The sequence below is a fragment of the Schistosoma haematobium genome, chromosome 2 (assembly GCF_000699445.3).
Source record: "Schistosoma haematobium chromosome 2, whole genome shotgun sequence".
In the NCBI taxonomy this organism is placed as follows: Eukaryota; Metazoa; Platyhelminthes; class Trematoda; order Strigeidida; family Schistosomatidae; genus Schistosoma; species Schistosoma haematobium.
In genome coordinates this window covers 7969653-7986345 of record NC_067197.1, presented here as the reverse complement: position 1 = coordinate 7986345, position 16693 = coordinate 7969653, and the positions used below count along the sequence as shown (strand labels likewise).

The 16693-nt window shown below is 33.8% G+C and overlaps 1 protein-coding gene across 2 annotated transcripts; it reads right to left on the bottom strand.

Annotated features, from left to right (window-relative positions):
• Nucleotides 1-3863: 3863 nt before the first annotated feature.
• Nucleotides 3864-16065, bottom strand: MS3_00006133 (uncharacterized protein). 2 transcript variants are annotated; one of them, XM_051214243.1, is made up of 11 exons: nucleotides 15667-16065; nucleotides 15521-15631; nucleotides 15367-15490; nucleotides 15267-15332; nucleotides 15078-15221; nucleotides 14954-15022; nucleotides 14850-14920; nucleotides 14598-14811; nucleotides 11497-11768; nucleotides 7565-7717; nucleotides 3864-5191 (listed from the first exon to the last, which is right to left on the bottom strand). In XM_051214243.1, the coding sequence occupies exons 1-11, from the start codon at nucleotides 15717-15719 to the stop codon at nucleotides 4615-4617; spliced, it is 1854 nt and encodes a 617-aa protein (XP_051067394.1). In that variant the 5' UTR covers nucleotides 15720-16065; the 3' UTR covers nucleotides 3864-4614. The 2 variants fall into 2 exon arrangements, with proteins under 2 accessions (XP_051067394.1, XP_051067395.1); XM_051214244.1 differs by having other exon boundaries at nucleotides 14598-14920; nucleotides 14954-15049; nucleotides 15367-15474.
• Nucleotides 16066-16693: the final 628 nt, after the last annotated feature.

Genomic DNA, 16693 nt, shown 5'->3' with positions numbered 1-16693 from the left:
TTAGTGGCTTAGCATTCAAAGAACTCATCAATCTATAAGCATACATTAAAATAAAACTAGTCAGTTAAGTAATACGAAAAATGATAACCGATTAAAAGGTCAGAAATCTTATACGAACATTAACAGCCAAATTATTGGTGATAAATAATTAAATTTCTTTTTAATCCAGTGTAGGTAAATATAAATAGATATACTCCTCAAATGTCTAACTATTTATCAAACCTAGATTGTTTTTTTCCAAATAGCCTTATTTAACTTCATTCATTTTTATTGAGATCATGAACTGATCTAAGTTAGATCACTGTTGAAAACCTAGAAGCACAGGATATCCGTTTCGTTTTAGCATGCAAATCCACGATCCCACACACAGGACTCGAACTCAGGACCTTCAGTCTACTTATTTTCTGTATAACCTAAACACAAACACACACATTCAGTTCTTACCTCTACTCCTTCATATTACAAATTAAACTTTATTTTTTTTATATCCACCGTTATATACACAAATAAACAAAGTAATGTCTCGTAAAAAAGAAAATCGTCTTGACTAAAAATTCTTATTACATTAACGTGCTCAGACTTATTATGATTTTGGTTGTATTAAAAATATCCTACTTTGTTTCTTTTGTATAATCTAAGCCTGTGATAATTTGTTTTGGTTATTTATTGATTTACTCTTAAGAAGTGACGAACATTAAGCCATGAAACGTCAGATTTACGTATATCTACTTATTGGGAACTCATAAAAGAAATAATTATTATTTCGTCATTATCAGTAATAATATTACTATCAGAAGGGGTTTTGTGGAGATTTTAAATCTTTCACTGATTGAAATCATGAGTCGGTTGAAGCTCGACCACCATGGAAAACCCGGAAGCACTGGACGGCCGTTCCGTCCTAGTATGGGACTCCCCAGCAGTGCGCATCCACGATCCCGCTCCCCGCGAGACTCGAACCCAGGACCTGTCGGTCTCGCGCCAGGCACTTAACCAACTAGACCACTGAGCCGGCATCTGATGGTGTTAATGTCTAACTTCAACCAATTCACGAAGTTGCGCCACCATACACCATTGTCTTTAGTGAGTTGATATCTCACAACAGACCTGGTTGAACTCCACTGGTAACAGCTTCTCAATAGAACTCCAGGAGTATCTCTTGAAGTGAGTCACTAGTGAGCAGATGATTATTATCAGAAGGGGTTTTGTGGAGATTTTTTTGGAAATTTCACTGATTGAAATCATGAGTCAATTGAAGCGGGGCGCGGGATCGTGGATGTGCACTGCTGAGGAGTCCCATACTAGGACGGAACGGCCGTCCAGTGCTTTCAGGTTTTCCATGGTGGTCTAGCTTCAATTGACTCATGATTTCGATCAGTGAAATAATATTATTGTTATATCTAGAGCTTATATTCTTGATATGTCGTGTATAACTTGAGCACTCGAATGCTAGAACCCTCCTAAGTCTCAAATGAGAAGATAGAAGACAAATGAGAAGAGCCGTGGACCATCCTTACAATTATTAACAACTTTCTACCCAATGCTTAATTTATCCGATACTATCAACTTCAATCTTGGTATTTTGTTCTCTGCACTTCTCAAAAGTTTGTATCGATTATGTGATGGAGAAAGAAATCACTCACGCTTTATAATAAAACTATTCAATTGTGGAAAAGTGTTACCACCGCAACTAACAACAAGCGGAATATTCAAAATAAAGTAAACACTTAAGAAAAAAATTTATTCCATCGATTCAAATTATCACACTTATCAATAAATCATTTAGATGAGATATAAACAATAGCAGAAAAATAATTAAATGTCTCCCAATAACTTCAAGAATGCAAAAAGAGATAATCAAACAACTTATACATTATAGGCAAAGACGGATAGTGGCTAGTAGTGAAATCCAGGACGTGAGTTTTGTCTTATTTTGGGACTGAACAATTGCAGTCCTAAATATCAATAGGAAGATTCAAGCAAACAATACCAAATGAATTCTACTTGTACATTATTTAAAAACTGAAACCGAAGTATAAATTGATCATATATATCATTTAAACCAGTTAATATGATGAATTTTAATAAGGATAGGGGTCACAGTTGATATAGGGAGTTAATCAGAAGTGACCTAAAGGACAAGTCCATTTCATTTGCTAGGAGATGAGTCCATTTCCAATAACTAGAGTGGTGTAAATATGTGAATGAGTATCTGTACATTTTATTCGTTCACTCTTGTGTCCCCTCTCGATTAGTCAGTTGAGAGGTTTACGAGTAGCACAGCGTGTATCCGTATCAGATTTTGGACGCCGACCGACACACCAGTAATGCTTGCAATTATTTATCAGGTTCAAAAAATAAATTATCGATACAGTGACTTATAATTTAGTTAAAGAGATTTTGCTAAGATTGGTTTAAAAAGTAGATTGTAATAGTTGTAGATTGATTCTAGTTGGAATACTATTGTAAACCAGAGAGAACTAAATAGATGTTCACGTCCTAGTATTCAACTTCTCAATACTCTTCATCCACGAATAAGCCAGGTATCAATTTGTAACAAATGAAATCTAAGAACAGAACCATTTTCTTCGAAAACCGCCTACAGTTAAACTATAGCAGTTAGATCATTAGCGAATTACTCTAAGATGTTCCTGAAATTTCAGTGGTAAGTTGTAACCGATGGAGTTCATCAGAGTAAGGAGTGAAACGATTGTCACTAATAACATCGCATTATCCCTAAGCTATATCACAAACTAGTTGAATCTGAAACCAACTTATTAAACCATTACTCAATGTATCTGATGGTTAAGCATTCGATGCAAGTCCTCCAGATCCTGTGTTCGATTCCTGACAGTGATAAGTACGCACTATCAAGGAGTTTTGTACTAAAATAAAATCGTCTACTATACCTGAAATTTTAATGATATCCTAGATGAGTTCAGTTTGTAGAAAATACAACCTATAAATAATAGACTTTTGTCAAAACATTTATTTATCTTAATAATTGAATTCATCAGTCAATGTTAGCTAAACAACCATTAAAAAGCACTGGAGAGACGTTTCGCCTTTGTATGGGACTCCTCCACTGTATAAATTCACGATCCCGCCAGCGGAACTCGACTCATAAATTCAACTATTAAAGTCATTACAATTTCCACAAACCCCTATTCTAATTTATTTATCTATTATGTTATAAATTGTATTTGTCAACCAATTCACATTTAGTTCAGTAGTATTTCACAGTAGTAAATTGTGCTAAAGCATAAAGTAATCAACACTAACAATTTTTAAGAATATTATTTGAAAAAATCAAAACATTTTCCTATTAATTCCTCTAGTATAATTTAGTATAGACAAATGAAATAAATACCAATTGGTGATGGTGGAGAGGACTTGTACCTCAGGTGAATGATTTTGATGTGGAGTTTTAGTCTCTAAGCTGAATTATTAGGTTGTAGAGCTTTCATCGTTCTTCTGAATAACATCATCAGCACAAACTTCAGGTAGGAGTAACTTCCCTTAATAAACAGCAAACTTAATGATGAATAAACTTCTAATTTAAGTTCGACAGTGTCTAGCAATCAAATCTAGGAAATACATCAATCTTATTTGGTATTCGTCAGCTGGATGCATTTGAATTCTAGTGTTGATATCCATAGTCAAATTTACATACATCATCTATCACTTCAATCGCCAACAGATCACTCGGCGAATCATTGAAGTCAGACAACTACTAACTTGCACAATATTCACAAAATTTATATATATATATATATATATATATATATATATATATATATATATATATATATATATATATATATATATATATATCAATTAGTAGGTAACGGTAGAAGTACACCATACTGATCTTGACTGAAACAATCACAGTTCAAGTACCACCTCGTATATCTATGCGAGAAATTCAAAATGAAATGTTAAATAGCTTATAAGCTGTTGGTATATTAACTAAATGGAAATTGACAATGTTTGGTTTCGAAAATGCTTGAAATCGAAAAAGAATGTCTACTATGCAACTAAACAGTGAATTAACATTCACATGATGCTGAAGTTAAATCAAAAGAAATAAATATCTGTTCCTAATGCAGATCATATATTGAAGTACTGAATGTAATTTAATGTGTAGTCAAGGATGCTTTCGTAATTGCAACAACATCTTCTCAATGTAACTCCTGACTCTAAATCTCAATCCTCAGTTTTTAAGTTTGTAAAGCAAAGGATGGATGGAAAAGCATCATTACATCATAATTGTTGAATGTTGGTGATTAAAGCCGTATAGGGTCAAAACCAAACTCACAACACTAGCCCAACTCCTAATATATAAATTTAACCTTCTTCTTTTATCACAATATTTACAAGCTTTACTTCTACCTGAAATTTATGCTGATGATGTCGTTCAGCAGAATGATGAAAGCTCCACAACCAAATCATCCAGCTCAAAGAACAAAACTCCTATAAAAAAGAAAAAAAAAACGAATATCAATTTGTATGAATGTAATCTGTCGAAATAGTACATAATATTGAATTGTCTTTTCTTTAAATCACTAAAGATGACTTTCTCACATTATCATTAACCAATACATATTCTCTTTTATTCTATTGAGGTGATGGATATGGTACTTTAGTTTGATTTATTTGACAATTCATTGTAGAATCAATATTTCTTTGATGAATAGTTTCATAATCATTTTTTAATGTACATTGAACATCCGATTGATTAATTGAATTCGTTTCATCGATTACATGATCTTTGTATTGAATGACTTTTTCATAAAGTTTCTTTGTTAATTCTTTAGATTGATTTCGACAATTCTCTTTTACTTTATCATTATCATTATTATAATTGACTTGATCTTTTATTTTACCTTGATTATGTTCATCAGCATCAGCAGCATCAGCATCATCATCATCATTATCGATTGTCAATAGAATTGACTTGGAATCAATTTCATTCACTGCAAGCTGTTGATTAGTTCCATTGTTACAATTATTCATTTGTATGATTAATTCTTTATTAAATTGATCATTTAACTGATTCATTGGTGATTTATTATGATTAGTTTTATGATTAAATTTCATTTTGGAATGATTCATTTTTTCAAATAAAATAGAAAGGACACGTTCTTTTTGTTCCCATGTTAAATCACGAATTGTTAAATGTGTTGATTTCGGACTAAAATGATTATGCAATAATAATAGCAATATTTTTAATAATAATAACAATAATAATATCAATAAGCAAAGATGGATAGTGGCTAGCAGTGGAATCCAGGACGCGCGTTTCGTCCTGATCAATTTCAGTTCTAAAACATCAATGGGAAGATTCAAGTAAAACAATATCAAGTGAATTAAACTTCACCCCATTGCACAAACAAGTGGCTAACAGAACTCAGTAGCTAAGTGGATAACGCGATGGCGTTTGAAGCGAACGGTACTGAGTTCGAGTCCCGGAGTGAACATCAACTCTGAGATGCAGGTACATCCGGCTGACGAGTCCCAAACAGGACGAAACGCGCGTCCTGGATTCCACTGCTAACCACTATCCATCTTTGCTTATAATACTTGTAAATTAAGGCAATATCGAGGCATACGCGCAGTATGCACATATGCCAATAAGAGACTGATCAATTTCAGTCCTAAAACATCAATGGGAAGATTCAAGTAAAATCATATCAAGTGAATAATATCAATAGTTGAGATCATGAGTTACCTGAAGCTAGACAACCATGGAAAACATGGAAGCACTGGATAGCCGTTTTGTTCAATTGTGGAACTCCTCAGCAGTGCACATCTATGACCCCGCCTAGCGGGATCTATCTGTCTCGCGCGCGAGCACTTAACCACTAAACTACTGAGTTGGCCGGCATCCAACGGTGTTATTGTCTAACTTCAACCAATCCACGAAATTGAACGACACATCTATCATTGTATTCAGTGAGTTACTAACTCACAACAGACCTGGTTGAACTCCACTGGTTACTGCTTCTCGCTAGAATTCCAGGATATACCTCTTGAAATCAGTCATTAGTGAGCATATGTTGATTAGTATCAAAAGGGGTTTTGTGGAGATTGTAGTAATTTCAATAGTTGAGATCATGAGTCAATTGAAGCTAGGCAACTATGGAAAACATGGAAGCACTAGGTAACCGTTTCGTTCTATTGTCGGCCTCCTCAGTAGTGCGCATTCACAACCCCACCTTGTGGGATTTGAACCCAGGACATATCAGTCTCGCGCGCGAGCACTTAACCAATATTAATAATAAATGAAGTTAAGTAATAAATTTAGTTGATCTGTTAAATGATTAAAACTTTTTGACTAGAAATTAGTGATCTAGAATTTTTCCTGGTATTTGTCAGTAAAGTGTGGTCACTTCTTTGATTACGGTAATTAAATCCAACAGAGAACATCAGTTCCAAGAAAAATACTGATATGTTGGAGAAATAAGCATTAGCTATCAAGAAATTAAGAGCAAATACAGCTTTTTCATGTTTTCTTTTAACTATCTAATATCTTAATATAATTCATCAAATGTTATTTATACTAGTATCAATTGGATTAATAGAATGTTAATGATCAAACAAATATGATATTGGATACTAATCGGTAATTAATCAGATTGAAGTTTAATAAGTGAATGCCATAATATAAGAGTTGCTTAGGTAAACGTATATCAGACTGACGACCTTGAGCGACTTACCAGTCGCTTATCAGTCTCTTAAATGTTAAATTATTTATTATGATAAACGAAGAAGGTTAAATTTATATATTAGGAGTTGGGCTAGTGTTGTGAGTTTGGTTTTGACCCTATACGGCTTTAATCACCAACATTCAACAATTATGATGTAATGATGCTTTTCCATCCATCCTTTGCTTTACAAACTTAAAAACTGAGGATTGAGATTTAGAGTCAGGAGTTACATTGAGAAGATGTTGTTGCAATTACGAAAGCATCCTTGACTACACATTAAATTACATTCAGTACTTCAATATATGATCTGCATTAGGAACAGATATTTATTTCTTTTGATTTAACTTCAGCATCATGTGAATGTTAATTCACTGTTTAGTTGCATAGTAGACATTCTTTTTCGATTTCAAGCATTTTCGAAACCAAACATTGTCAATTTCCATTTAGTTAATATACCAACAGCTTATAAGCTATTTAACATTTCATTTTGAATTTCTCGCATAGATATACGAGGTGGTACTTGAACTGTGATTGTTTCAGTCAAGATCAGTATGGTGTACTTCTACCGTTAGTTAGTAGTTGTTTGACTTCAATAACTTGACGGATAATCTGTTGACGATTGAATTGATAGATGATGTATGTAGATTTAACTATGGATATCAACACTAGAATTCAAATGCATCCAGCTGACGAATACCAAATAAGATTGATGTATTTCCTAGATTTGATTGCTAGACACCATAGAACTTAAATGTCAAAGTGCATTCATCAATGAAGCATTTACTTAGATCAATTCAATTGTCTATATATGTCAAAGAAAGATACCACAAATTATTTAACAATATACATTTACTTACATTTTTTGAGCAATTTTAAAATCATCATATACATTATTTGTACTAGTTATCTTATTTTGAAATGTTCTAATAGGTGGATAATTTGATTTACCTAAATGTGCTAATCGTATACTGGCTTCATATGCGGATTTGGCATCATGAATATAATTATTTCTAGACAAGAAGAAAGTAATGAAAACACATAAATGAATGTCGAGTAAATTACTTATATCATTTCTAACAATTTTATATTTTAATTACAATGACAACTATTGAAAATCAGAAAGTAATAAACAAGTATTTCGTCTTAGCATAAGATTCATCAGCATTGCACATCTATCGTTACGTTACGAATGTAACTTTACACAATGAAGTATCATAAGAGACTAACTTTGATAACCATCGTTGAAGCTCTCGTGAGAAGCTAAGAGCCATGAATCCAAACGATGTCGTTCATGAAACTGCTATAACCGGTGAATACGGACGACACTATGCTATAACATAGATTGGTTGATGTTGGAAGTATGAGTTATTGGATGTTGATCCAATAGGTTAAAGTTAACTCACTCGTCTGGAGGCCTGAATTTCCTGGACATAGTAACCAGGTGTCATATTGGGTTCACATTTCTAAGGAGCTCTGCATCAGGACGAAATAGATGTTCAGTCTATCCTACTTTTCAATGGTTCCTTAGATAAAGTCAACCTATGATGCAAAACTGAACAGTTTTCATAAAATTATCACATACAAACCGGTTCCACCAAGTCGAAATGCAATGGTGTAATCAATTGATTAAAAGAATTGAAAACGAGTGACATAAATTTCTTAAAGAAGATCTGCATTGATTTCTTCTTAGCACTCATAGCGATTACTCACTTACTCTATAGCTGATAAATAAAATAGATTTGATAAATAGTCATGATTGTAGACTAGATACTATAAAAGCAGTTTATAACAGACAGTTCAATAGTGTAATATTGCAAGTGCTTCATATAGGGGTATGACATAGAATGATATTAGTAGTGTATACAATTAAAAAGGTATCACTGGTAACCATACAAGTGGTCACGAAGAAAATAAACAACATTGATTATAAGAGAAAAAAATAACAAGTTACACATATACACACATATTAGTGGTTAAACAAACTTCCATCCATAATAAATAAATTATCTCCTAAACAAAATTGAAAGATTGAAAATGATAGTTAAAATCGTTTGTCATTTGAAAAAAAAATTTCCATAGTTTAAATTACGAAACGATCTTAGATCACTGGATGACTGTTTCGTCCTAGTTTGGAACTCTTTAAGAGTGTGCATACACGACTCCGTAACTGGGAATCAAACCCAAGAACATACATCTCACGAACAAGAACTAAACCTCTAGGTCAATGAACTGACATTTAGAGGTAATGACCTCTAACTTCAATAGTTCACGATATTGCGTTGCAGTCATTTATTCCCTGCGGTAGATGTCTGCTTCACATATGACATGGTTGAACTCCAGGAGTTATATCTTGAGGCTAGTCATTAATGAGCATAAGGGGATTCACCGAGACTGTATAATTCTCACTGGTCTAAATCACAAACTGGTCATAGCTTGGATCCTGAGAAGTATATGAATAGTGATATAAATGACAGGCAATAATACTGATTGACGCATATATAATACATCACAAATTTGGACATTGTCAATCAGTGGATAACAACTCGATGACTGAATATTATCTTGTCTGCCAGAAAATTTGAATGACATATGACCAACCCTCTACAGGCTCATTCGAGGGCATTTTCATTAACATATCATAGTAGGTAAATTCTAAAATACTTATTTAGAATTCTGGAATCATCTTCAAACAATTTACTCTACACTCCAACTGATTTTTTTTTAAACTATCCCGTTTTACCTAAGTAGTTTTAGAATCATCTAAGACTGTAACATGTGATAATGATGATGGTGATGATAATGATTATGTATTAATGAAACCAAAACTTCGTTCTATTGGATATTCAATAAGCTCAATCAAAAATATGAACACATCATCTATAACAAGTAAGCCCGTAAAATGTCTTTAATTTTTTTGCCCTAAGATTATCGTGTCATGCTTGTCAGGTTCTTCTTTGAGAAGACTTAATTATATAGACCAAATTGAGATGCGGTCACTAGTCTAACTGACTTGACATTGTGTCCGAAATCTTATGATGTAGGGAGGTGGTTGGTGGTAGTTAGTAGGAAACCCTAGATCTATGTTTCGTGGTACTTGACATTCGTGCCCCCCAAATGCCCTGATACGGCCGAGAGTGGGGAGAGTTCGCTCTCCCTCTCCGAATGCTCTCACATGGCCACGCGTATATAGCCTCTGCTAGGGAAGTCCTACTCACTGCCTTCTCGTGGCGGGGGTGTTGTTTACGAAATTGAGAGGACGAAAAGCGAATGTCCGGCGCTGGAGATTAGTTGAGTTACGGAATACCTTAGTTTTAATGTTTCTCACTGTGACATGAGACCGAACAGTCCAGAGAGCATCAGCTGCCTTAAGATTACAGATAAACTTTGCTGATGAGTGCAAAATAGTTAAAAACCTAGCTTCATGGTTTCGTGTTGACTACCTATAACCACCACAATAAATAGTAAATATGCAACTGCTAATTTTCTACACGCAGTTAACTTAAGCATTCTGTATCATTCTCCATGTATGTATTGACAGAATTCTTGTTACATTCATAAAAAAATTACTGACTAATCCCGATGATAACAAAATTTCATCAGCGAATTAAATAATTTCATAAGATTTACATTATTTTGTTGTTATTTGACTATTCAAATTAAGGTAACTTATGTAGATTGTAGTATTTTCACGGTTGAATTCATGAGTCGATCTAAGCTAGACCACCATCGAAAACCTGGAATCACTGGACTACCTTTTCTTTCTAGTATGGGACTCTTCAGCAATGCACATCCAAGATTTTGCACACTGAACTTGAACCCAGGACGTTCGGTCTCGTAACGTAGACTGGAACCAGAAACATTCCAAAGTAATTTTATCAAATTACTACTAAATGACATCAAATGATTTAGAGGCTTGTTCAAATGTCTTGTCCATTTATCTTCCAGATACCCAACTAGTACTATAAATGGAGTTGTTATCATGTTTATCTTCTTGCTTATCCTTTGAGGAAAAAGCAAGAGAGTAATACATTAGGATTCGTGAATCCTATATATCCACTGCTGAGGAGTCCCAAAATAGGATGAAACGGCAGTCCAGTGCTTCCAGGTTTTCTATGGTAGTCTAGCTTCAACTGACTCATGATCTCAACTATTGAAATAACTACAATCTCCACAAAACCCCTTCTAATTCTATATATAATAGATAAAAACTTAGTGGCAGCAGTTAAACTGATACATAACCTCTCGTAATCGAAGATATGTACGAGCTATTAACTGTTAAGAACTCTTATTAAATATAATTTTTTTTAAATAATTACAATTCGAATGCATTTGACGCAGAAACTTGTCGAAATATCATACAATCGCTAATGAAAAATCCTTACTTTAACAAAAAATTACATCTGTAAACCAATCACCTTTGGTGAGACTAGAATTTATGAACGACCTTTGAACCATGTCAAAATGACCTCGAAACTATTCAACTACTTACTATGGTCAAAAAAGGAGTTATAAATTAGTGTAAGGAATTAGGATTATAAGCTACAGTTAGGGTTTTCATCACAAATCAACATCAACTTTAATACCAAAATGGTACTTCGTCATATAGGTGAATGGGTTTTGCACTAAATTCCATGACTTCCTATCTTAAATCATAATGGTTCATTCATTAATTATAATCCCACCTCATATTTATATAGTACATTATATTTTCAAGATAGTAATGAAAGAACTTAATCAGAAAGTAATTCCAAAAACACAAGTCTTATTTTAAAGAAAAAGTGAAACTTACTGATTCACTTTGATCTCATCACGAACATAATTTAATGATGTAATAAAGAATTCTTCAATTTCATTTCTTTGTTGTAAAATTCTATTTGCTAAACTAGATATACGTATCATTCGTTTACGTTCTAATTCTAATGTTTTAGTTAATTTCTCTATTGATTTAGATGCTTCAAATGTTTGAAGTGTCACTTGTTCACTGAATATAGTTTTTTGTTTATTTAAATCTTCAGTTAACTGTTTGATTTCATATTGATAAAGTTCAATTTTTTCATCTTTCTATCATAATTATTTGTTATTTTGTATAGTTTTTACGAAAAAAAAAGATAAGAGAAGAGTAGGAGGTGAAAAAAAAGTAACTAAAAACTATATTGTTATATTATCAATGAATATTTAGTTTTAAGTAGAAATATTAGCCAGAAGAAATCTCAAATTTGCTTGGAAATCCCGACCATCGCTGCTACAATGACGTGATGGTCGCGCTTGCCTATCGTAATGAACCGATTGAGCTATACTGGTTGGAACAATCGTCCTTCAAGGTCCTACAATGCCAGACAGGTCGGTTGAAGAGTGGTAAGACTAAAGGCAGCAAACCCAAGGTCCGAGGGCGAAGTCGTACTGCAGACTATACAGAGGTGTGACGGCAGTAAAGTGTTTCCTTTAGACCACCAGCATAACAGCGATATTGCCTTCACACAAGGAAGGGTGGGGTTGGAAAGGGTCGAACCTAAAAGTGCACACCTCGTCTTATCCCACGGATTTCCATCTCCGGCGGTAAGGTTCCAAAAATTACGGAGCTAACAATAAAACTACTCACAAAAAGGTCGTGTGTGACCGACCTCAAGCAGTTGTCCCATAGGCATTGCGGTCACGCTCTCAGGTCACTAGGATCACTCTTAACCCAATTTCCTCTTCAGGTACCTCCAGAAGAGCCCTTCTACAGTGTGGGCAACCAGGAAGTGATAACCTCTCTCACACTTCTAATAGCACTCAAGACTGACTTGGAAATCACTTAACAGATATGACCTAAAGTTAAAATGCCAGATGAATTTATGGTGTAACGTAAAAGAAACGCTAAAAGAAGAACATATAACGTTGCAAAATTGATCTGTCCTCCTCAACTAACTAACAGTAATTACGCGGAAAAAATGCCAAATCCTTCATTTAATTAAACGTTTCAAATAAATTGTCAGATCAATTTACAGATTAAAATATTATTTGAAAATGAAATATTTGTCAATATTTTCTAAATTATGGCCTGATGAATCACAGTATAATCAAAGTTTTCTGCCCTCAACTATCCACCTTTTCATTTCTTCCGATTTGTGGTTGAATGTAGGTGATAGAACGTCACTCCATATAATTATTAGTTAGTCAGTGTGTGATCACATTACAGGTTGATCGATCGAGTCTGATCAGTACTAGTCACTAGACAACATGGTGTGAGTTAATACTAAATTATACATTATTTTGTACACTTCGGATCTATAGATCATCATTTACTAAAAAATAGTTTGATGAAAAAAGTCTGTGACGGCAACATTGGTTTGGTACCGGTTTAAACATCACTGGAGATCACGATTCCCCCCAATATTATATATACAACATGATGATAAAAGTCAATCAGAATGAAGTTTAGCTCTAGAATAAGCCTTATTACCTAATAACAAATGCTTCAGTATATACTGACGTGATTGCTATGAGTGAAAACAAAACCTGATATGAATCGATACAAAGAGTAGTGCAAACTTTGTTGGTAGATGATTTATTTCAACATCCAGAACCGAAGAACAATTTCTACCTATCACTAACAAATTCATTACTTTACATATATTTTTATATGCATTGACTGTTCTTCAAATAAATTCATACTAAATTGATACGAACAGGCATTATACTTAATTGATACGGACGAAATATCACACTAAATTTGTGTGACGACTGATGTGCATGGAGGTGTTATATTGAATTAAATGTTTCACCGAATGTTTGACATGGTCTTACCTCTGACCCCCCTGACAATTAATACGTCCCAACTTTTAATAGTGCTCACTTAGTTAAAATAAATAATGATGGTTGCATATTAAATCTCTCAAAAATGAAGTTGCATTCGTTTCATGCTTTGTATCCTCAAGAAGATGGAAAGCATTGTCCCAAAATAATACACATTGTTGTAAATTAAATACTTACTGCATGCCAATAATCACTCTAACCCTTTTTCGTATCCCCATTTATATTTATTGTAAAGGTACAGATTAAGCGTTATATTAGATTGTGAGCTGTGGTAAACTCGCAGTTTTAGATTTATCCAAATTTACATTTACATTTTCTAGCAGATATTGGCTAGTTAAAATGGCATACTGGAAAGGAGTTGATCATGGATCCTTTACATAATACAGTACCCAGGGCCAATTAAATAGACAAGTTTGACTTTTTAAAACATTATTAGGTCTAATAACGGTTAGAAATCAATTAGTTCATGGAAACATTTATCGTTCCTTTCACGTAATTACGAACAAGTATGATAATCTATTTGATAATACGTAAGGTTAACAATACACCAGTTTTTATTTACCAGACATAACTTTCAGAATGGTAAAATAAATTTTACATATAATTGACCTGAACATCACTTTTAATCCTTACTTTGGGAAAACATACAAACATCCGCACTTGAAAAATCAACTAAAATATAGTTATCCATCCGAAATCAATTCGGTTTAAGTAGTTTAAGTTTTAGAGATATGTAAAATTAGATGGTGTTTATCTAAATCAAAACAGCTTTGTGAATTAGCCTTTACCGAAAATATTAATATCGGATTAATATCAGCTTTTATTTCACCTTTCAACTCAAACTCAAATTCCTAAGAGGGAAGCAGAACAGCAACTTGTAATCTCCAAAATAAATATATCTCGCATAATTTTGTACACTCGAACCAAACGGAAAAGGATTTATGCCTATGATTATTTTAGAGCATTGTTACAAGTGTTTTGGAACTATGACTTATTAGACAAATGGTCTGTATACGAGGGATGAACTTATTAAAGGCACAGATCTATAAAAGTATATATTTCAAACACTTATTAACTCTGAATAGAAATACCCACCTCTTGAATAAGTTCCTTCAGGTTTTTGCACTCCAAGGACTTTGACAACAAAATGCCTTCCAAGGTTTCCTTCTCTATAGTAAGCTTTTTGTTTTCTTCGTTCAAAGATCTTGATAAGTCCTCAGCTGACACCAGCTGTTTTCTTAAAAACGTTATAAATCTCCTCATTGCGACGTTCTGAACAAATGATAACTTGACGGAATCGTCTAAATTTCTTATTAATTATTTGGTTATTGTTATTATGAAAGCAACTTAATGGAAATCTTGTGTGCTTCTTCTGCCAGAGCTTTGATATCTTTTATGCTACTTTCCCTCATTTTTAGCTAAAAGTATGGAACAGTCTTAATCCCACTTACCTTCTCTTCGAAGAACCTTGTCTCCATATTCTCAATGAGACACTTTTGATTTTGAATTTCATCGCGCAACTAAAGTAGATCAATGTATCCATTCACCTTGTTATTATAATTATCATAATTATACCTGTTTTATTTCGTTTTCAGTTCGTGTTTTCTCACTTTTATATTCATCCAACTGCATTATTTCCTGTTCGAGTTCCTTAATTTTATCGCACTTTTTTTCCTTTTCACTATTTATGCACAAAATCTGTTGTTTTGCATCCCTGATCTGAATGTGTTAGGAGGAAGTATTCAGAATACGTAATCAATTTACAATTAACTCTTTATCTCTTTCATGAGAAATGGACATGGATTCGATTTTGCTTTTAAGTTCTTTTAGCTGCACACTAAAACTTCAATAAACAATACGATACCTCACTGTCTTTATCTTCATTTTGCTTTTTTAAGTAAGAAAACACATCCATTGATTCCTTTTCTGATTGACGTAGAGCATCATTAAGTCTGGCATTATCATCCGCTAACTGTTTTGCACGTTCCCTAATTTGTTATTTGAAATAAACAGCCTACTGGATCTTGTCTTTGACTTTTTCCGCAATTTCCACTCTAGTCTCCCATAACTTGGCATTAACAGTAGCTATCCTTCTCACATCTTCTAACTTCTTAATCTTATCATCATTGCTTGACAAATGTAATTGGTAAAGCTTTTAAAAAACCTGCTCTTTATATTCTTCTTCTTTGGTGTTTTCTTATTGCTCTTCTTAACCATTTCAGTTATAGAATTGAGTGTGTTGCTATGTCACTGGGTGTCTAGTCATTAGTTAAAACACAAGACAGATCATTTCAAAGCACGACAAGCAGAAAGATTTTAACCCTAAACCCTCGATTTCCAATGCTTGTCGTTAGACTCTGTGGGGTTAAAAGTCCGATTAAATATATTCGCAGGTGCTCAGAAATTCTTCCTGTACACAGTGGTTTCTCCTAAACATGTATACGAAGAAATCATCAGATGTTTGTTGAGTCTGTAAGCGGTTTCCGTAGTTTTGCAGATATTTCACGTTTTCAATGTCGGTGGTGTAAAAAGTACAGTGAAAAATCGGAACGTACAAAATGTGCTTAACAACCAAGATACTCACACCACCACTTGACTTAAAAATAACGGCTTGTCACCCAGCTGCCTATGTGGAAATTGGATAAGTGGTCACAGATGCCCATGAAATTGGTAATGCATCATTAACTTATTCAGAGGTTGGCTACGAGACTTTTCGAACATTGCAGTGAGAAGGCTCTTAACGGTAAACAAACCCCCGAAACAAAGTCACGCAATTCTTTGACATTGATGCCGACCTCATTAGTTTTACTGAACACACCTAGCTGAGGGCGCTGGGTCACGCATCCGTGCTGCGCATCCCTTGCAACTGTTAGCCAGATCAGATCAAACACTTCTCAATATATCGACAGCTTTTCAAATATATCTTCGGACCCCTTCATTCCCAACTTTTGATTAGACTTGACTGTTATTCTTAAACTATAAATGTGTTATGTTTAGGGGCCGTGTCAAACTCCGAATACCTGTAGCATCTTCATACTGCACAATGTGTCACAATCCCTAATGGGAGTGGCTTTGTTTAGATTTTCAAAAACAAAGGTAGCCAGATGATTTAAAAACTTATAATTCACCTTTTGATATTTTATGCACATATCGAACGCATTCCTTTTCTATGCCTCCAAATGCTTCTACCG

Coding starts and splice junctions, on each gene's coding strand:
- MS3_00006133 (XM_051214243.1), bottom strand. CDS start 15,719: ATGGTTAAGAAGAGCAATAAGAAAACACCAAAGAAGAAGAATATAAAG. Junction 14,812..14,849: donor GCACACAAGATTTCCATTAA/GTTGCTTTCATA, acceptor ATAATTAATAAG/AAATTTAGACGATTCCGTCA. Junction 11,769..14,597: donor TGAAGGAACTTATTCAAGAG/GTGGGTATTTCT, acceptor TAATTATGATAG/AAAGATGAAAAAATTGAACT.